This window comes from Xyrauchen texanus, chromosome 38, assembly GCF_025860055.1.
Source record: "Xyrauchen texanus isolate HMW12.3.18 chromosome 38, RBS_HiC_50CHRs, whole genome shotgun sequence".
Taxonomy (NCBI): Eukaryota; Metazoa; Chordata; class Actinopteri; order Cypriniformes; family Catostomidae; genus Xyrauchen; species Xyrauchen texanus.
The window spans coordinates 20,648,004-20,671,248 of record NC_068313.1 but is presented as its reverse complement, the minus strand read 5'-3'; the positions used below and the strand labels follow the sequence as shown (position 1 = coordinate 20,671,248).

The window sequence follows — 23,245 nt, the reverse complement described above, 5'->3', positions numbered from 1 at the left end:
TTTCAAATGTCATGATGGGTAATGGTCAGTGTCAAAAATCATAAAACGCCCCTGTTGTCCTGTTGAATATGGGGAAACTCAGCATGCTAGAGTGAAAGAATACAAAATAAATAAATATATATTGAGTACAAACACAAAACTGTTACAAAAGTTGGAATAAATTAAATGATGAAATTCTATGACTTTTCTAGTTTCCAATTTTTACAAAATATTTTAGATCTTGCACAAAAAAAATGTCTTTGCTGATGAAATATTTTAGAGCATAGCATAGCATGAGAAAAATTATATTCACTATAGGAATTTCCACAACTTTTCCATGATATTTCAAAGGTTTTATGAATTTAAAAAAATTATCCAGGCTTTGAAACCACAGTTTTAAAATTCATGGGTATTTCCAGGTTTGCCATGACAGTGGGAACACTGTTTATGGTTATGAATAGAATTTGGCTTATATTATTTATGTAGCTCATTTGGTAGATCATGGTGCTTGCAAAGCCAAATGCCATGGATTCAGATCCCAGCGAACAACAAATCTGATAAAATATAAATTCACTGTAAGTTGCTTTGGATAAAAGCATCTGCTGAATGTATACAGTATATGCAAATAATTATTTGATAAGAATTTTGCTCGAGGACCAACACAGGATGTTGATCTAGGAATAACAATATTCTTATTAACCAACAGGCCTAAAACTAACTTTAAAATAATAGTGCAAATATTACTTAATTTGAATGTTGTTCCAGAACCAACAAAGGGTGTTGATCCAGGAACATGTCCAACATTTAACTTGCTTAACATGATATACACAAGTCAGACAAGTTGCTGGTTTAACTTCCTTTGTTAAACATCTCCTACAAATAATATATAATTTTACTGCAGGGTTTAGGGTTACCCAGCTGAAAACACCAGTATGCATAGTCATCATGTGTTGTGTGCTGTTGTCCCTTCCAGATTACCAGATGCTAATCGACCAGTTTAACCAGCAAAATATACCCACAGTATATTGTCATGGAGGAACCAGTCCACAAACTAAACCAGTAATAACTTGCATAACTCAGCCAGGACCAGCTTGGCATCTCATTCTGGTCTAAAGTGATCTTTTTGTCAATGTAGGAACAAGGATTAATAGTGTTGATAAGTAGTGTTACGGTAGGAGTTACTTCTAAGAAGTTCCTGCAGATGTCAGTGTGGAGCTTAGTATTTACCTTGCCACCAAAAAGAGCACACAGCTGACTGCAAGGTATGCCAGCAACATGAAAAGCCAAACCCCTGGAGAGAAAGGATCCAAAAAGGAAAAATACCCTGGTCTTCTTCCCTGTACAAACAGACATAGACAATGTCAAGGCATTGCAACAGGCATCACAAGTTCCTATAGGCATATGTAGCTTAATTTCAGTACATAAAGTCTTGAGATTTAAAGTTAAAGGGATAGTTCATCCAAAATAAAACTTCAGTCAACCTTTACTCACCCTTATGTTGTTCCAAACCTATGTAACTTCCTTTATTCCATGAAATAAAATATGAGATGTTAGCCTCAGTGACAATCCACTTTTATTATATATACTGTATAAAAAAAGATGCAAAGAAATTGATTGGTGACTGAGACTAATACACTGCGTAAAACGTATTTTATGTTGAATCAAGGACATATGGGTTTTGAAAGAAAATCATACAAGTTTGGAACAACATGAGGGTAAATGGTGACAGAATAAACATTTTTGGGTGAACTATCCCTTTAAAGAGGCTTGAGGAGTTAAAGGCATTCTTGTTCATGGTTGATTGGCTTCCAAACAAAGTACTTGATTTTCTGTCTCCCAACCATTTTGGCGAACTTGGGAGATCCAATAACTTAATAAATTAGTGGTCAGCAACAACTGAACAGTCTTTTATCAGTGAGAAGCTTACTGTGAAAGCACCAGGGGTGTAGCAGACATTTTTAAAGTGTTGTAAAAAAACAGTATTTGCTGAACAAAGTTGAATAAATCAGCCATTCACAGAATTTAAGAAATACTTTTATTGAAAATCTTTTAAAACTTCTATTGACATTTGAAACGAAAACATATTTTTTTTTTGGCAGTATTCCTTGCAGATAACAAACAGCTTTTGCTTCTCCAATTTGTCAAGTTTTTCTTGTGTATATGACACACAGCTACATTATTAAGGCGTGCTTGTGTCATGGTACAACGAAGCCATGTTTTCAGCCTCCAAAGTCCACTGAAACATATCTTAGCCTCAGCTGAGGACACAGGAACAACAAGAAGCAATCTGCCATGTGTTTCCACCTGATCAAGGATGGCACGCACTTCTGGACACATCCCCTGACGGATGAGCGCCGCTTCACTGCTGCACTGGACATTATATTCGATCTGAACATTACCAATTGTATTCCAAGGGATGCCTTGTCCACTTCTGGGTACAGTTGCACCACATCATCAATCACTCCTGTTAAGAGGACATAAGTTTCTTATCATGTGCAACCCTACCTGCTCAAATCGTTCTCTAAACTGCATATCTACCACATCAAGTACTTTGTAAATACTCTGTTCTGTAGTATTCAGAAGGTGATGCATGTACATGTTATGTAACCAGTCAAACGTTTAAGGGGGTTACGGATGTATCGAGATGCAATTGGAGACAGACCAAGTGTTTCACTCATTTGAGATGCGTCTCTGGATTTCTTTTCTTTGCAATAGCAAATTTCACACAGGAAACAGCAGCAAGCATGCCGGCAACTGTCTGTGTTCGACTATGGAGAGGCACATTGAGATTCTCCAATTCCTCTGTTGCCTCTAAAGCAAGCAAGAGACCAATAAACACATTTCCCTGCTGAAATCTGTCAAGCAACCATTTGCTCTATTTCCTGTATCTGAGTTACCAGCAGCCATCTCATTCAATGCAAGCATTACAGATTAATACTGATTCAGCACAGCATGTATAGCACCTGTAGCAACTGAGAGGCCTAATAGATTGGAAGAGCCCTTCCCAAGAGTTTGCAATTTCTTTGAAAAGAGCTTTAAGTTTACTTGACAGCCCAAACAAAGTTCCTAACTCATGAACCCACTGTAAGTAACTGTGAATAACATGTGAGGCAGTGCAAGTTTGCTGAATGAGTAGATCAACACTGTGGGCACCACTGTGGGCAGTGAACATATGTGGCAAGAGGGTGATTCCCCCTTTCTCCCCCATTTGGAGTGCCCAATTCACAATACACTCTAATTCCTCGTAGTGGTGTTGTGACTCATCTCAATCCGGGTGGCAGAGGATGAATCTCAGTTGCCTCCGCATATTATCACGTGGCTTGTTGAGCGCGTTACTGCAAAGACATTTTACGCGGCATCCACGCACAACTCACCACGCACCCCACTGAGAGTGAACCAACCACGAGGAGTTTACCCCATGTGACTCTACCCTCCCAAGCAACCGGGCCAATTTGGTTGCTTATGATATCTGGCTGGAGTCACTCTGCACGCCCTGGGATTCTAACTCACGAGCTCCAGGGGAGGTAGTCGAGGTTGTTTCTTTTTAAAAAAGGCCTTTGCTCCAGAATACTTGCCAGCCATGTTTGCCGCACCATCATATTCTTGGCCTTAATCCAGCTATGGGCAAATTTATACAGAGTAATACATGACTCACAACCATTGTAGGATTCTCTCCTGTACTCACAGATACCTCATAAAGGCCAACAAATTCTTTGTGAATGACCAAATCATTATCAAAATATTGTAGACATACTGCTACTTGTTCTTGCCCAGACACATCTTGTGTCACATCTTATATCTTCTGCAATATCTCTGTTAATAGCTCTCAACAAGCTCAGGAGCTCTTTCTGAATTTGAGAAGATGTGTAGAAATCCTTTCTACTTGTCACCCACTTTCTGAGCAAGGGTCATCTTCTGCCTTGTATTTCAGCAGCTGATGAAGATTTCCCTCACAATTATCATGCCCCCTCATGCTAAGCCTTGCCTTGCCAACAGCTGCACAGCGCCAGTGATTTTCAATAGACATGCTTGCTTCCTCTTGCTTTGATGCTTGAAAACTACAAAGCTGAGATTTATCTGATCGATCTTCATACACATATGTAGTTACTGTTGTCTTGTGACAATCTGACTTCTCATGTCAACTGAACCGCTCAATGGCCTTTTTCTAGTTCTTGAAAGCACTCAATATGAATGCAGGTTCTGTACTTTTTGCAAGGGAAGACACTTGTGTCTTAAAAGATTTTGTAAAAACATTGTAAAAACACAAAACACCTTCCACATCTAGATTGAAACGGAGCGTTGTAAATTTGCTGTATCACTGTGCATGAAATGTACTGTCTGATAGTGTTTGCCTGACAATTAATTTGGGATCTGGTTTGGTTTTGTTGCTGGGAAATTTTGACTAAACAACACTAGTAGATCCAAATCTAGGCCTTCTCTCTGTTACGGTTTTCTCCTTTTTGCTGCCTTCCTCATCTTCCTCTTTCTCCTCCTGACTGACTCTACCTCAAAAACATCCTAAAAATGTCAAAGCACAATTAATTGGACAGTAGTCTAATTCAGAAGAATTGATAGGGACACACCTTAACCCCAACTTTATTTTATTTGACATATCTCCTAGAAAACATTCTGTAGAGATTGAACAACAACTTCCTCTTGTCTCACTGATGAAGATGCAGCTGCCTGACTTTCCTACACCAGCATAGCAGTTATAAACCACACAGGAAAACAGTTTTGTGACCAGAAAAAGGTGCTTCATGTGACAACATCTTCTTAAAACTGGTTTTATTAAATTCTAACTGAATACATTTACCTGATAAATTAGGTTACAGTACACCAACAAAAGTTTAGGTAAGTAGAAATAGATCCTTAAGATAACAATTGCAGTTAAAAAAAAGAAATTCAGCGCATGAGCTGATATTAAAATATCTTCACATATTACACATATCTAGAAGCCTGCTTAAATAAACAAGGATATGACTTAACCACATCTTTTATTTGATTTCTCATCTGTGAACATTCTGTAGAGATTGAACAAACACCTTCCTCCTGTCTCCCGCCTGACTTTCCTACACCAACATAGCAGTTATAAAACAGGAGCCGATGTTAAAAATAGCTTTACATATTTAACACATAATTGAGTAGACTGTTTAAAAGGGCGTAATAAGCGTAACTTAAAGAGTCGGGCGCCGACTTTAACTGAACTTACATTGTGTGCTTTAAAGGAGGACACTATTGTCCTTTGTTTCTTTCTGCAGTGCATTTCTAGTAAATAAAAATCAAAGAATATAGATGAGTTAGTGTTAGGAGTGTAGGTGAAGGCAGACGAGGGACGAGGATCTACTTGCAGTGGGACTTTATTTAAATGAAAGGGCAACATGAAAAAACATGAACAAAGGAAACATCCACGATGGGAAAAGTAAAATAAAAACACGGAAGGCATACAAAGGGTTAAAAAACACGAACAAAGGAAACATCCACGATGGGAAAAGTACAACAAAAACACGGAAGGCATACAAAGGGTTAACCGGCGGGATAAACATAGACAGAAAGCACGGAAAACAGGCATCCACATACATCAAAGACCGACATTGGAATGGAGAAACAAACAGGGTTAAATACACAGACACAATGAAGACTAAACAAGACACAGTTGAGAACAATGATGAGTGCAGGCAGTGAGGGAGGTCGGGAATTGTGGGAAATGTAGTTTATACAAGGACAGTGAAACACGGGGCGGACAACAAGGAAAACGTGACATGGAACGTGATCAGTGGAGAGTGAAACAGAAAACACGGGGCAGACAACACGGGATCGTAACAGTTAGGAAAGATCAATCGGCATTGTTGAAAGCAACTTCCTTGAAATGAAATTGTTGATAATGCTCTCTGATGGGCTGCACGTGCAGGGCAGATATTATTTTATTCACTGAGATAACAATCTCTGCGGCTCTACCATAGGGCGAATTCCAAACAAAAGTGAGCACCCCTATGCCCTATTCCCTCCGAAGGGCTGAGCTCTTGAAGTGAGAATTTGTGGATGTGCATCCCACAAATCTCCATCAACTGCAAGATGCTATCCTATCAATATGGGCCAACATTTCTAAAGAATGCTTTCAGCACCTTGTTGAATCAATGCCACGTAGAATTAAGGCAGTTCTGAAGGCGAAAGGGGGTCAAACACAGTATTAGTATGGTGTTCCTAATAATCCTTTAGGTGAGTGTATATATAAAATACAAAGTTTCCTGCCGAAAGTTATTTGGTGCCTACAGGAAAAAATGAACCCTGTTTTTGGATTGTCTCTCTGCTTATGGCTGTCTACTTTCTTCTGTATGAGGATGAATGTAAACTGCGGAATAGGAGAAGTATCTGTTATTAAAGGGCTATAGCGCTTGCCCGAGTGTTTGAACATGTAATATGGTCTGATAGACATCCTTGCTTTAAAATATATATCCTGAGGACACACCACCTAGGGTCATGTGATCATAAACGGTAAAATGATTTCCTCGAAGTGACCATCGCATATACTCTTCGTTAACGGCCTTGTGGAAGGGCGCAAAAACGCAGTTTGGAATTTTCGTAAATAAGAGGGTGTAACGGTCAACTAGCGTGTTACTACAGTGCCTATATGGGACAGCCATATAATGCTATTTTTAGGCTAAGCTTGTAGGCTCCTCTTACTACAAGAGCTCTGTTGCAGGGGTTGTCTCGGCTCATGAAACTCGCCTGTGATTGAATTAATGGTCATTCAATCAGCCCAAAGTACCAAATCCCAGAGAATTCTGAAACACACTGCATTTAAATCCACCCTTTGAATTGGTATGGATTTAGCTTGACGATGGAGTACCATAAAATTGCGGGGGACAGAATTACTTTTTATAAAGAGTGAGGGGGAAATGTCCCCCACGTCCCCCACGGCTCCTACGGGCTTGGAAAGCACCATGGCTAATCTATCTACATGGCACAGGTGTTTTGCAGATGGTGAATCTATACTGTCCACGAAATGGATACACTAGCATGATGTAGCAAACCAAATATCAACACCACAAATCATTTTTGGTATTTTTTGTCACCTAAGACCACAAAATGAGGTTTAATAAAGTGCTGAAATGATTAATATTTTCAATATCTAGTCTGTACCAGGCTGAAAAATCATTAATGTGTCGGCAATCATCTTCATATTAGTGTAATTGAATGTCATTGCTGTTGAGCTGGACACTAAAGGCTGTAATTATAGCTATGAATTTAAGCAGGCCTGTCTGTGGTAGATACACAGGATACTGATGGTCTGCTTTAGGTGCAGAATGCTTTATACTCAGACAGGTTGCTCTATTCTGTAAGAAAGAACAGTTTGTTGGTCACCAGCATAGGCTTCTTAAGGGGTAGTTCACCCCAAAAAAAAAGGGGTAGTTTTTTTTTTTTTTATATATTCATCCTTATGTTGTTTTAAACCCATATGATTTTCTTTCCAAAATGAAAGACCAAAGATGTTTAGCAGAATGTTAGCCTCAGTCACTATTCACTTTCATTGTATCTTTTCCCTTGAAAGTGAATGGTGACTAAGGCTAAAGGCATGTTCACACCAAATCAGTGATGATTTTCTGAGACGAACTTCTGACAGAAGGTCTATTCACACTTAGTCCATAAAAATGTAAACTAAAAACGATTTCACTCCTATGCAGAAGGCAGCGCTGTTGCAGTGCTGTTGTTGTACCAGTCTCCTGTCAGCACCTTCAGCTGTTAGTGATTAATATAATGAACCCTGTTAAAGCATTTATGTACTTAATTTGATATAACATCATTATGTTTCATTATGTTCTTTCCATGGTGTTGATTGTTTTGAGGAGTATATAATCTGTGTTTGTTATGCAAGTGAGATGAGTAAAGAGTGCTTGTTGTGTATTTATTTGCACAGGTATTTTGCTCAGAGTAGGCTATATTACACTCTTGAAGCCAGCTTCTCTTTTTATAATGCCTGGATGATATAACACAGTGGAATACACATGGCATAATGTACATTAAAAATAACAGGTATATTATAAAATATGATATATAATATCAAAAGAACATAAAAGGGGGCCTGGGAAGCTCAGTGAGTACTGATGCTGACTACCACCCCAGGAGTTGTGAGTTCGAATCCAAGGTGTGCTGACTGACTCCAGCCAGGTCTCCTAAGCAACCAAATTGGCCTGGTTGCTAGGGAGGGTAGTGTCACATGGGCTAACCTTGTGGTTGCGATAAGTGGTTATAGACGTATTGCAGATGAGCAAACAATGTAAAAATGACATCTTCCAGATCTAAAAACACACATCTAATAGAAGCCTGTGAGATGTACATGTGCTATCAGGGATCTCATCAGTCACTCATCTCAGTGCTATAGATCACAGCAAATACTATTTTCACTTACACATTTGCTCCGAGAGCAAAATAACCCCCACCACCACACACACACTACCACCATTACGTTTTAAGGACATATCAGAAGAGGGAAAAAATAGAGTGTGGTAAAATAAGTCAGATGGAAGAAGATGCCAAATTCACTGTTACTATCTCAGCAGCTGTAATAGAAACCATAAATGTTAGCAACTCACAATTCATGTGATTTTAATGTAATTTTGGTAACTTTATTAAAAAGGTTCCATTTGTTAACATTAGTTAATGTATTAGGTATCATGAACAATATATTTGTATAGCCTTTATTAATTGTAATGTAAGTTAAGGAAATTTAAATTGTACATTGTCAGTTCATGTTAGTTCATAGTGCATTAACTAATGTTAACTAATACAACTTTTGATTTGATTTAAAAATGTAATAGTATATGTTGTAGCTAACATTAAGTTCATTACATCATGCCAGTTACAGAAAGCTCCTAAGAATGTTTTCTTCTAAAAGCAACTTGTGAGAACTTTTAGTGAAAACTAATAATGTCATAAGGATGTTTCATTAACATTGTTTTAATATTGGTTTATAACCTTTACACAACGTTAGCATAAGTTGTTGGAACTGTCAGATGGGTATCAGCATAAACACCATTGCACAAACCAGCATCAATAGATGGGAAAATTGGGCCACGCCTACACCTTAAATGTGTGAGACTGAGCGTGTGTGCTTGCAATAGTGTGAGATTTGAGGAGATAATTGCATCATGACTTAGAGCAACAGGGACTTGCAGAGAGAGCTCACAGGGGGGTACATTAACTGTGGTACTGTACCTCTGCAATCTGCTCCAAGGAGCAAGTGCCTTGGAGCAGAGTGCCTTAAGGCAAGTGCCTTTGTTTACAACCTCTCTCAATATTCAATTTTAGGGTTTACACAAAAGCACAATCAACAGTGTGCAATGCAGAAACCCGCTGGAATACAGCGTAGAATAGCAAAAGAGATAAACTATTTTACAAGAGCAGGCTACGCTATGCGCTTCTATTTTAGAAGTGAATTACACATGTTATACTCAGCTTAACGGATCTTTCCGCATATACACACTCAGAAGCAAAGCTTCCCTTGATCACAGTACAAATGTGCACTGCTAGGTTCTTCCAGCAGTAGTGCAGTCAAGGGCAGTTGTGTCTCTACTCTACTAGGTCCCCATAGGCTTTGAGATGTCTCTGGAGTGTTATGCAATTTCTAGTTTCTGGCTTAGTGAATTGGAGGTATGAGGTAAAGGTTTCCTACTGACACTCCAAAAAATTCATCTTTGAGAAGTGCTGCTGCTTAGGCTGTCCAAAAAAACTCCAGCGCTTGCAGCAGGGTTTCCTGTATCAAGTTAAACAGGCCCTCAATAACATCTGCACAACACAGTGTATTATATTAAGGTAAGACTGCATAGTTGTCTGTACATGTGTGGACTCAACACGCTAATCCTGACAGATTCAGCTTCTATCGCCAAAGCACTACTAGGGCTCCTGACTCACATAGTGTCCAAGGTGAAATCAGGCATGAGATGCCCACTCCCATACTCAGAAGCAGAGATATCAGACTGCTAGATGGTACCACTGACCAATCAGAATCAAGTATTCCAGAGAGCCATGTCATAACATTAAATACCATCTTGTGTGTATGTCAGTACTAAGTCATAAAGGTCTTGAGAACTAATCTCTGTAAATCGTTTTTCAATAAAACATAAAATCACAACTGTTAATGAGAAGATAAATGTTTTTGGGGTGGGGTGCATTTTATTTTGAATAACTTTACCAATACTGGCTTTAAATAGATATAGAGCCTTTTTTAAGGGCAGCACTCTTATTTTATTTCTATGGTATAGACAGACAAATTCAGAAGTGAGAGATGGTGGAAAAGTATAACACAACTTATGTTCAAAGAGAAGGGCCTGTAAAATAGAGCAGACTGATCACACTGTAAATATGACAATGGTAGCTAGACAGTTTTTCTTCTGAAATCGGTGTGTGCCAACCAAAAATAAATCACTGCTCCCAGCGGCCGAAGTTGGAAGTGCTGTTTAAAGTATGGACATGTGTGTGCTCAATTTCTGGGTGAAATGTCCACAGAGTGGCACCAAACGTTGTAAGATAATACTGTCAACAGGAATACATGTTTTATCAACTCTACCCATAACCCAAACCTCAACCCTAAACCTAACCGTCAGTTGAGTAAAAATGTCATTTTAAAGTGAAAAAGCAATCATCTCGGTTACTGACGTAACCTCCGTTCCCTGATGGAGGGAACGAGACGTTGTGTCACTGAGTTGACACTAGGGATCGCTCTTGCGGAGCACGGCCATCTCTGATTTTGAGAAAAGGCCAATGAGAATTGGCGTGTGGAATTTGCATGCCACTCCCCCGGACATACGGGTATAAAAGGAGTGACGCTGCAAATACACATCAGGTATCGCATTGAGGAGCCGAGCCAAAGACCCGGCGCTTTCAGCGGATGGTTCAGTATTGTGGCTAGCGGGAACACAACGTCTCGTTCCCTCCATCAGGGAACGGAGGTTACGTCAGTAACCGAGACGTTCCCCGTCTGTCACTCAGTCGACGTTGTGTCGCTGAGTTGACACTAGGGGTCCCATGGAAAACGCCACAGAGCTGAACCGAGTTATACAGACGAGCGGTGCGAGACGGGCAAACCTCCGTGTGCCTCGTAGCCAGCGCAGCAAGCCGTCGCATAACTACCCCCAACACACTGGCAGGCATGAAGCGGTCCCCTGCACCTAGGGGGAACAGCTAACTGCTCAGAAGTATAAGGACTGGCTGGCCCAGCCGGGGCCTTCTCTCTATTTTTCTCCCCTGTAATATAAACGCAATCTGAATATAAATGGTCCAAGCTGGGGGGGCCAAATATAAATGGTCCAAGCTGGGGGGTGTCCCTCCAAAGAGGAGGACACCGCGGAGACCACACCCAGCCCTGAGAGGGGGGGGTTTAAGTGGAATACACACACGGTCTTACCGGCTAGCAGCGGAAGCACATCGTGTGGAACGGCGCCATGGTAGACCCTACCCAAAGGTGGGGAGGGGTTACTACAAACACGGCGACCCAGGGCAGAGGGCCCTCTGTCCAAGGAAGACGCGGTTTGCCGGTAGGGAATCCATTTTGCGGGATATACATCACACAGGGTTGCCGAAGGGGGCAACCAGCACATGTGGAGCACTTACCTCAGTACGGGGCCTAGTGGCGCCGTGCAGGGTGGCAGTGAGCCTCTCGAAGACTCGACAGCCGCTAGGCTAGGGAGGAAGAACGTCCAGGGTTCACACTTCCTGTGAACGCAACTGGGGAAAAGAGCGCACGTCTTCACCTCAAGGGAGGGGAAAGGCACTATGCACAAGCGATACTTACCTGTTTGTGTCACCTGATAACACACGGGACGAAACTGGCTCAACCCTGAGGTTATAGAACCTTGCAAAGGTGTTAGGTGTTGCCCAACCCGCAGCTCTACATATGTCTGCTAGAGAGGCGCCATGGGACAACGCCCATGAAGCCGCAACGCCCCTGGTAGAATGGGCTCGTAGGCCAGCAGGGTAGCGGCACGTGCTGGGCATGGTATGCCATCGTAATGGCATCGACGACCCAGTGGGCGATCCTCTGTTTGGAGACAGCGCTTCCCTTCCGCTGTCCGCCAAAGCAAACATAGAGCTGCTCGGAGCTTCTAAAGCTCTGCGTGCGGTCCAAGTAGATGCGAAGAGCACGCACTGGACACAGCAACGTAAAGGTTGGGTCTGCCTCCTCCAGGGGCAGCGCTTGCAGGTTCACCACTTGATCCCTAAAGGGGGTCGTGGTAACCTTGGGCACATAGCCCGGTCGGGGTCTCAGGATGACGTGAGAGTAAGCCGGACCGAACTCTAGGCACAGTTCGCTAACAGAGAACGCCTGCAGGTCCCCTACCCTCTTGATGGAGGTGAGCGCCGTCAGGAGGGCGGTCTTCAGAGAGAGCGCCTTTAGCTCTGCTGACTCAAGGGGCTCGAAGGGAGCTCCCCGAAGGCCCCGAAGGACCACAGAGAGGTCCCACGAGGGAACAAGGCACGGCCTGGGGGGGTTTAACCTCCTCGCGCCTCTTCCACTGCATCGTTCCACGGGAAGAACACCTCTGAGCAAACAGACGCCACTTCAGGCCGTAAAGACGCCTCGTTGAGGGGGCTCTCGCCTGAGTGATCATGTCTACCACCGCTGGTGGTAGGCCAACAGGTCCACCGCGTCCCATCCAAGGGCCAGACATGGAGATTCCAGAGGTCTGGTCGCGGGTGCCGTGAGGCGGGGGGCGTCGCCGTCCTGCGGGTAGCTCCGCGCCGGGGCCGGCCCCGAGGGGCGGGCTGTGGCGGGGCTGGTACCGCAGGGGGACGCGCTGGGCGACGAGCAGACGGGGTGCGGGGCCTGTAGCTCCGCCTGGGCAGGATGTGCTGTATAGCCTCCATCTGCCTCCTTACCGTTGTGAACTGCCGGGCGAAGTCTCCAACGGTGTCGCCAAACAGCCCAACCTGGGAGATGGGGCCGTCAAGGAAATGTACCTTGTCAGCCTCTCGCGACTCGACCAGGTTGAGCCATAGGTGGCGCTCCTGGACCACCAAGGTGGACATTGCCTGCCCGAGAGCCCGCGCCGTGACCTTCATTGCCCGGAGGGCGAAGTCGGTCACGAGCGCAGCTCCTGCATTAGACCGGGTCAGGACTTCCCTCGTGTAGTTCTCTAAGTGCCTTGGCTTGGTGCACCTGCAGGAGTGCCATGGCATGTAAGGCGAGGCGGCGTGTCCAGCAGCTGTAGGCTTTAGCCGTCAGAGGCGGCGTCAGCCTACAGGCCCTGGACGGAAGCGTCGGGCGGTTCCGCTAGGTGGAGGCGTTTTGCGGGCATAAGTGCACCGCGACCGCTTGGTCCACCTGGGGAATCGCCGTGTAGCCCCTTGCCGTCCCGCCGTAGAGGGTAGTGAGAGCGGAGGAGCTTACCGCTCGCGTGCGGGCAGTAAAAGGCGTGCACCACGAGCGCGTAAGCTCCTCATGCACCTCCGGGAAGAAAGGAACGGTGGCGGAGCGTGGCCGTAAGTGGCACTCCGGCCCCAGGAACCAATCGTCGAGCCGCGAGGGTTCGGGGGGGGCGGAGGATTCCACTCCAGCCCAACAGTCGCGGCTGCCCGGGCAAGCATGGCTGTCAGCTCCGCGTCAGCCTGTGACTGAGCCGCCGCACCCGAGGGTGGGAGCTCAGCTGAGTCTTCAGTGTCAGACATGACAAACCCGCTCTCCGATGCCACGATAGAAATCTCATCGTTGTCAGGCGCTCCGAACGTGATCGCGGGTCCGCTATGAAGCGAGCCGGCAACCGCGCCCCAGCGCTCGGTTGGAGCATACGGGCGTGGCGGGAGTGGGAGGTCCGTGGGGTTGTACCCGGCGAAGAGGCTCCCACTGAGGTCCCCATATCGCCCCCAGCGCTAGCCGACACCGCCTCATACCCGTAGGTAGAAGGACCGAGTCGGGGAGCGGCTGGGGTGCCCCGTGCTCTTACGAGTGCGAGGCATGACGGCAGCGTAGCCATGGGGATGCTCTCGCAACATCGAGACCTTTGAGAAGTAAAAGGCTTGAAAACGGATGCATCATTTGCTCTTTTTCTTCTCGAAAGGTGGGTAACATAAATTTAGCTATGTTTCACAGAACGCATATATGCTGTTGTTGTGATACTAGATTTAGTAGCAGGAGAGATGGGAGTGTCTGGAGCTGGTGTGCGTAAAACTGTCTCGCATACATGAATTTGGGGGGGCTGAGCTTTCAAAGGAGCACTGAAGGGAGGGGTGAGTTTGTTTTGGCAGTTGAGTTTGAATATCAAAAGTGTTTCAGTAATTCAGCCGAATGGGGTTAAATTCAAAGTACATGAACTTTTGGAAGCAACGTGCCATCGTGATAATGCTGAATGGAGAGCTAGTACCCGCTAAGGAATTTTTTTATATATTTTTTTGCCACATTTCTTTATTGCCATATTCTAATACATAATAGAGAGACAGGAAATCAAGGGGAAAGAGAGAGTGGAGTGAAATGAGAACATGACCCAGGCTGGGGTTAAACCTGGGTCTCCCGTGTGCACCATTGCTCAGTGTCGAAGCACTTGCACTGACCACAAGGCCACAACTTATGCTGTTTAGTGAGAGAAGTAAAGTGTGCATAGCACTGTACAGTATGTGGAGTTGCCACCCTGTGCCATTTTAGATAACACTGCTGCTCTAAGTGACTGCCTACATTGCCTATGACATATCCACTCCCTTTTTCACTCTTCTTTTAGCTGATCTGTTTTGAGAGGACTCAAAGCTCAAAGGACTCATGTCTTTTTCATACCATGACGACACCTTGACAAATGTGTGTTCAGTGGAAACATGGTCCTGTCACAGCTGGAATTGCTCTGCAAAAAGAAGTGCCCAGAGTGAGCGGACTGCTTAATTTTCTGAGAGGCAAGAGGCACACACACACTGATACAGTAACTTTCATCTCATAATACACATATACAATCCAAACACTCTATTGATACTCCATTGGGGCAGCTCATGATCTCACCATTGTTCCCTGTACAATCTAATTAACTCATTTCACTAATTAGCTATTTCATCCCCAACCACACCTAGTTTCTTTTCCTTGCTGCACATGCCACACAAGAGGCTGTTTTGTGTTTGCATGCCGTTTTGTCATGTAGGCTGCTGTACAATACATATTAGCAGGGCAAATTCTGGCAGCAGTGAAATTAAGACCAGTGGCTCTGAGTCATGTATTTAATCAAGCTTTCATTGCACACTTGCAAAAACATAACATACACAAACAAAAGTGGCACGCTCCATACAATCTACCAGTGTGACCAATTATGTGCTGAGATGGAGATACCACAGATCTCCCCAACATGTAATTAAAACAAGGCTGGTGGCCACATTTTATTCCATTTGCCATTAATTTATGTTGTTATTGATCAAGCAAAGAATTTCATTTAAAGTTTGAAATAAGCTTTGGGGGTCCTTGTAGAAATCAAAGCCTCCTGGATCAATAGCAAGTGGATTAAACCTAAACAAGTGCACGCACAAGCATTCAAATATTGAACGGTGCACCATGATTGTGGGGTCTGGAGAAGAGAGGGGAGAAGAAGAGATTATTCTAAGATAGAGAGAAGCCGGGGTTGGGTAGAGATAGAGACAGAGACACAACAGCTCCTCACTGTACAACAGTCTTTCTTTCATCCGGTTTACCTGTGTGAAGCCCATTTAACACTTCTCTTATGTCTTTTTTCACCATTCTCTGTTTCTCTGTCTTACAGTTCTGACTCACTCGGTGTGCCTGCTTCTGTGGCTTTATCAATCAGCTTTTCACTTTTTTTCTAAGCCACCTCTCTAAGGATGATGTATCCTAGCGATTATAAATCTTGGTTGGTAACTGAATAGTTGCAAGTTCAATCTTTGAAAGGAACACTGTTTGAGCTATTAATATTCTGAATTGAGCAATGCACTTTATCCAGGTTGCTCCAAGGGGACCGTTCCTGTTATAAGTTGCCCGATGTAATCATGTTCTTGTTTACGATATTCCTATTAAACAAACATAGCTTAATATACCCACTACAAGCCCATGCATTGTGAATAAATCACAACAAAATGTGTGATAAATATGTAAATATTTCAAGGGGCAATCATAAATTATGAAATATTTAACTTCAACAAACATTGTAAATAATGAAGAATAACAAATAGCCTCTCATAGCATTTATGTGGGGGTTTGATGAAACCTGTGCAAAGCCCTGCCCCATAAACCTGCTGTAACATTATTTTTATTACTATTTTAATTTTTAAAACAGTACTTTTTTTTATAATCAAGTTCTTTTTATTGATAAAACAAGAAACATGTAAGTATCTAACAGATGTATCAGAACTCTTATACTTAACAAAAAAAAAAAAGGAAAACAGAAAAAGAAAGAGAAAAAGTCTCAAAGATTGAACCCCAGTAGTTTAATAGCTTCGGACATGACCAGAACATATGATATAAAGTGGCTGGCAATTGTTTGCATCGGTCACATGTAGGATCAAGATTGCTCCTGATCTTAGCCATTCTAGCCTTAGACCAATGGAGGAGATGTATAATTTTGAACTGAATAACCATATGCCTAAGACTGATAGAGGATGAATATATTCTTTGGATTGCTTTGTGCCATGTATCATCTGATATTTGCTCTTGTTATGTGTATCTTGTTATGTGTATAAGTTATGTGTATTAATTAGTTCATAAATTTTACTTATAGACTGTTTTACCTCACTTTATGCTCAAGAACAGAGTCTATGAGAAATTGGGGAGGGCAAGAGGGGAAACAACTGGAATTAGAGGTCACAAAACTTTGAAGTTGTAAATATCTATAGAAGTGTGTCTTAGGGATAACGAATTTCTGAACCAACTGTTCAAAAGAGGCAAATGTTCCATCCATATAGAGATCATATAGTGATATGATTCCGTTTTTAGACCATATATCAAATGATGCATCTATTATGGATGTAGTGAACATATGGTTTTTCATTACTGGTGTGGCAAATGGAAGGTTGTAAAGCGCAAAATGACGCCTGAATTGGAACCAGATCTTAATAGAGTTCAACAAAACTGGACAGGATGTAAAACTAGACACAGAATGTGCTAATGGCAGCTAAGTACATAATACTCATAAGGGGTTGAAATGAATGGATGTTATTTCCATTATTACCCAACTGGCTGAAGTATCTTCTTTTATCCAGTATAGAATTGCTCTAATATTCGCTGACCAGTAATAGTATAGAAAATTTGGAAGTGCCATACCCCTGAATTTGCAAGGTCTTTGTAATATTCTGTCCGTTACCTGGGGCCCTTTTTATTCCAGACAAAAGCTGTAATCTGAGCATTTACATTGTTAAAAAATATTTTGTGAGAAAGACTGGAAGACACTGGAAAATAAATAAATATTTGGACAGAAGAGTCATCTTAATTGTGTTAATCCTGCCTCCTAGTGAGAGTTCAAAAATCTAGGGCCCCATAATAGATAGAAGAGGCTGGTAGTAAGCTTTGTAAAGATCTTTGTAATTGTGTGTAATCCAAACCCCTAAATATTATCATTTTTTAGTAGCTATATTGAAAAGGATTGGGGAGATGGATGTATTTGGAATTGCAGTCCCAATTGACATTAATTCACTTTTTTGATAATTGACTTCATAGCCGGATAGCTGGCCAAATTAATTGAGTAGATCTACTAAGTTTGGAAGACTCAATGATGGGTCAGAAATATACAGCAACATATCATCTGCATATAGTGATACTTTATGCTCTTAGTTTCCCCTCCACACACCCTTGATATCGGTGGATGTCCTCAAGGCTATGAAAAGTGGTTAGGATAAAGGACATCCCTGTCTTGTGCCTCGCTGTAATTCGAAGAAGGGCGATATGTTATTGTTGGTGTGCACAGCAGCCATTGAAGATGAGTAAAGCATTTCAATCCATTATAAAAATTTAGGACCAAAACCAAACTTTTTAAGAGGGTAGAAAAGAAAATCCCATTTCAATCGAAAATGCTTTTTCAACATCTAGAGATAGGATCACTTCTGAGGTACTGGTCACAGAAGAGCCATAAAGGACATTTGCAAGACGTCTAATATTAAAGAAAGAGTATTGGTTCTCAATAAAATCTGTTTGGTCAGGCGAGATGACCAGTGGGAAGATTCCCTCCATTCGCCAAGCCAGGATTTTAGAATCAGTATTCAAAAGTGAAATTGGGCGATATGAGCTACATTCAAGAGGAACTTTGTCCTTTTTTAAAGTTAAAGAAATGACTGCTTGACGCATAGTGGGAGGTAAAGAGTGAGATAGAAGAGATTCTTCAAAAACGGACAATAATAATAGGGGAAACTTAAGTATCCATTTTTTTTATTAATTTGGAGGGGTATCCATCTGGGCTTGGACATTTACCATTCTGCATACTTCTGACCGCTGAATTGATCTCAGGGATTGTAATTGACAAATCAAGGCCAGCAGCTATTTCCGGGTCTATGGATGGAAACTTGAGGAATATAACGATTGATAAAATCTATGAAAACATGAATGAATCTCTGCATTGTCTGTATGCTTTAAGGCTTAGGCATCACACATCTCAGATATTACCTGATGAGCTGTTTTTTGATGCAGTTGATGAGCTAAGCATTTCCAGTTTTTCTCTGTACTCCAACTTGGAGATAAGATATACTGCTTGTTTGGTTGTCAACAGTTTGTATTCAGTTTGTAGCAACAGACGCTGTTTAAGTATTGCTGTCGACGGTGAGTGACTATATAAAGAATAAAGCTCGAAATCTCTGATACATCTAATCGCTCACTCCTAGCTTTTCTCTGGCTTGCACAAAACGAGATGATTTGACCTCTTAAGTATGCCTTCAGTGCCTTCCATACAGTTGATGAAGACATTTCTGGAGTTTGATTGATGCGAAGAAAGGATTCTATTGCAGATGCTACATAATTCACAAACACTTAGTCTGAGAGAAGAGTTGGATTAAGCCTCCTAGGATGATAGCTCGGCTGTTTGGAGGGGATATGTATTGTTATGGTCAGTGGGCAATGGTCTGATATGACTATAGCTTCGTAATCGCATTCAATAACTGATGAAAGGAGGCTTGTGTTCATAAAGATGTAATCTATTCGTGAATATGAGTTATGTACCGGGGAGAAAAAAGAATAGCCTTGGGCAGTAGGATTACAAAATCACCATGCATAAGCCATTCCGTATGCTTTGAAGAAATGCTGAATCGTATGTGCTGACATGGAGGCAGGAACCATCCTGGGTGAGCTACAGTCTAAGACAGGAGAAAGGACCCAAGGATAAGGTGATGTGTTTGGTAGTTTTGAGATGAAATTACAAAAAAAAGTGGTCATCCCAATTGGGGGGCATAAACATTAGCTAGGATGACAGGGAGTTCATACAACTCTCCAACCACAATTTAAAAGTACCCAGAGTCAATGCTTGTTGTGACAAACTGTGTATTCTTACTAAATATTCTAGCCGCCCCTCTAGCCTTTGATTGAAAATTAGAATGGTAAGCCTGGCCTACCCATCCTCCCCTAAGACGACTGTGATCAGAAATACGCAGATGGGTCTCCTGAATAAATGCAATGTCAGTCCTAAGGCATTTCAAGTGAGTAAATATCTTTTTGCATTTTACAGGATCATTTATTTAACATTCCAACTCACCAATTTATCTGAGCAACCATTTGCCTGAAATTAAGTATTTACATTGAACATGTGGAGCTGAGAACAGTGATATGTTAACATAAGCATCTCCTGATGTATACTGAGTTTGATATTAGTACACACATAAATGAAACAAAAAAAAAAAACAACTAGTCTGGCATTTCCCCTACCCTTGTCATCAACATGAACGTGATGAACCAGGAACCCCTTATAGATGTATCCACGCATTAAGTGCTTATTTGGGTAGCTTCTACACTAACCCAAATTGAGCTCCTGCATCATTAGTTTAGGCAGCAAGACCAAGTGAGCATTTTTTAAATCCAGTATATTTTACCCTCACTCTTCTATTGAATGATAGGAAACCTAGATTCACTTGCAGTTTGAAATCACAGATTAATTTGAGATTTAAGATAATTACTTAAGTCTTATTGCTAACATATGGAATCTTATGTCCGCTTAAGAATAGTTAGTTTTATGTCTTTGCTATCTAAACATAAAATACATTATATTATATATAGTATATTTACCCACTGATGTATTAAGTGCACTGTTTTATACAAAGTCTATACTTAAGATGGGAGTGAGAGAATAGCTTCCTATCTTTCCTTTTAAAGGTCTAAAATAAACATTACATTGGATCGGGATAACTTTTAAGATAAAAACAAACACAGTTTACTAGAGTAATGAATATAACATAACATCGTCTTTATAGGTAATTGCGAACGTCCCGCTGGATATGTATTAGAGACGAACAGAATGTTGACGTCCTCAATTATGTGCCGTTTTCTCCTGCCGTGATGATGTGCTTCTTAACGTAGGCCATGGCTTTGGTCCAGGAATACTTTGTCTGTGCCATTGTGAGTAATGCGTAGTCGAGCAGGAAACAGTATGCCATATCTGACATCACGTTGCTCTCGCAGTAATTTCCTGATGTCCGTGATTGCGGCTCGTGCCTTGGCGATACTGGTTGTATAGTCTGGGAAGATTGCGATGGGATCACCCTTGAACCTGAGCGGAGCTTGACTATGTGCTTGACATAAAACCTCAAAACAGTCTTGATAGTAGTGCAGCTTTGCTACAATTACACGTGGTTTACCGCCAAAGGTCCTTGGCCTTAGGCTGCAATGCGAATGGTCCACAATAATGTCTTTATCCAGTATAAGTACCCTGACAATAGCCTAGAAATGTACTCAATGGAGGCGGATCCAGGCCCCTCTGTGACCCCCACAATCCGAATGTTGCATCCTCCCTTCCATGTCCTCACATTTCACTCGTAGCTCCTTTAGCTCAACCTTCAAGGTGGTCACGGTAGTTTGAAGTTCTGCTACTTCATCCGTCCATGTTGACATGCTGCTCTCCATGTCCTTAATTGTAGCCTTAATTTGATCAATATCAGTCCGCATTAGCACCGCGCTATTGATCAGCTCCGTTCTGACTGCCTGGGGCTCAATTTTCAGGTAGTTAAAATCTTCTGCGAGTGAATTCTTAAGTTCTGTCCTTATAACAGAGGAGATGTCTGCATTTAAGGCAGATAGGATCTGGTATTTTAAATCTTCCATATCCATTTCACCTGGGTCCATGTTGGGAAGAGTCGGTGTGCAGGCCTTGTCAACAGTTGAACTCTGCATCGAGGAAGTGTTGGGCCTGAAGTTCGAGGATCCACTGTATTTGGATTTTTGAAGATTAGAAGCCATAACTCTAAATAAGAATGGCCATCACTTTCGCTGGTTGTATTTGAGTATATTTTGAGATATTTTGTTCATATTTCCAAAAAAAAGCGCTGATTCAATAATGAAATAAAATAGATAGATGAGCAGGAGCTCAGCCGAACACGTTCTACTCCATCACCTGCTCACTAGCCTTAAAACAGTACTTTTAACATAGTAGCACTTCAATGTTAGATGTGGAATTCTGTTTTAAATGTTAGGTTCCAACCTTGCCGGCCATTGTATAATTATTATATATGCAGTTTTATCATATAAATTGTATCATATAAACTGATAGAATGCAGAATTTGTACATTTAAAAAAAGCTGAAATGTGATTAAATGATGAAAAAATTATGATAAAATATAAACTTTCAAATACTATATATTTAGTGAGTGAAGTCATACGTATACATGCTGTCTATACTGTATGTATATAAGACACTACATCACATTTAACTTAATATCTATTTTAGATTTAAGATGCATTATACTTACATGTCTTGTCAAAAGTCTGGCAAATTAAAAAACAATTAAAATGCCAATTGTGGTTCTTTCTTCAATGTGCCCACTGAGGGTTGTACTGTACTGATTCTGATAAAATGTTACTCATTTCACATTTGAAGCACCATTAATCCCATGTCTAATGATGCTTTTGATATGTCTATTTTGGAAAGACAAATATCCTAAAATTTGCTAAAAGGGGTCTTTTGAAAAATAAATACTATCAATCGAATCAGAATATAACCGCATTCAAATACTGAGGATGCACCCTCAATAGAGACACACTATTTATTTCCAAACTGAACTGAAACCATGACCAAGTGTTTTACAACCAAACCAAACAAAAACCAACAACAAATTTGAACTGAAAAACCCCTAATACCTGCCTCTAAAATTTGAGAGTGATATAATAAAAATTATGATGATCATAAAAAGGTTAAAAGAGAATGTTTTTCAAACCTCTAACCCCATCACTAAGCTTAATCCTAAAATCCTACTGGTTGATTGAAATTCATGGACAAAATTATCAGGGGTGATAAACATACTGAAATTTACTTTGCGTAATCTGGCTTAATTACATAGTAGTTAGACAGAGATGTCATCTAAATCAGGGCTTTCCTGGTTCTGTCTTTTTCTCTGATTAAGGAAATAGAAGGAAGCAATGTTAGCAAATGTCCTTTAGTGCATTGTGACCTTTGTGGCAGGTCAGCATGCGAGAATACAGTTGAGAACCAGGTATGTGTTTGCATGCAGCTGTTCGAAAATCTGCTTCTAAATTTACTGCAAACCTGGTGCTATTGATTTCCCCAACTGATTTCGACCAATGAGAGTGCACACTGGAGCAACTATTAGCAGCATGAGCAGTGTGTTTATGTGTGTGTGTACGTGTATGTGTGGAACACCACATTAATGTTTGCTCACTCTGCACCAAGTGGCCTCATCCGGCACGTAGCCAACAGAGAGATCAGCATGTCACCTTGGGTTTGGGGAGGGGCTTTGATTAATGGTGCTCAGTCCTTTAACAAAAAATAGCTATTGGATTTTCAGTGTTGCTGTGTGTAAGAGCTTGGGGTGTTATTTGTGTGAATTAGATACAGGTCACAATAAGGAAAAGATGAAATTGGGAAGGAAAGCACTACATTTATCAGCTTTTCACACCAGAGCACACCATCTGCTATAGCAAGGGAAACGCACAGCGCTCCCTGCCCCAAAGTATTTCTCTATTTATTTCCCTTATACTCTCTGATTCAGTTGTTAGACACTGCAGATTGTTGAGGCTAGCATTTTTAAAGCTGGGAGATCTGGAAAGGTCCAGGAGTCTTGGCTGCGATCGCTGCTGAGAAAAACTGCTTTAACCAACTTAAGTTGGTTTGCTGGTCTCATCTGGTCTGAACTGCGTTTCCCAAAAGCATCG

The 23,245-nt window shown here is 41.7% G+C and overlaps 1 protein-coding gene across 1 annotated transcript in view; it reads right to left on the bottom strand.

The window, feature by feature from the left end:
• The window catches only part of grik4 (glutamate receptor, ionotropic, kainate 4), a 552,444-nt gene that overhangs the window by 8,421 nt on the left and 520,778 nt on the right, over nt 1-23,245 (bottom strand). The window contains exon 15 of the mRNA XM_052109736.1: nt 1,207-1,316. Within this exon, the coding sequence (XP_051965696.1) occupies nt 1,207-1,316 (110 nt within the window). The remainder of the gene's footprint in view (nt 1-1,206; nt 1,317-23,245) is intronic.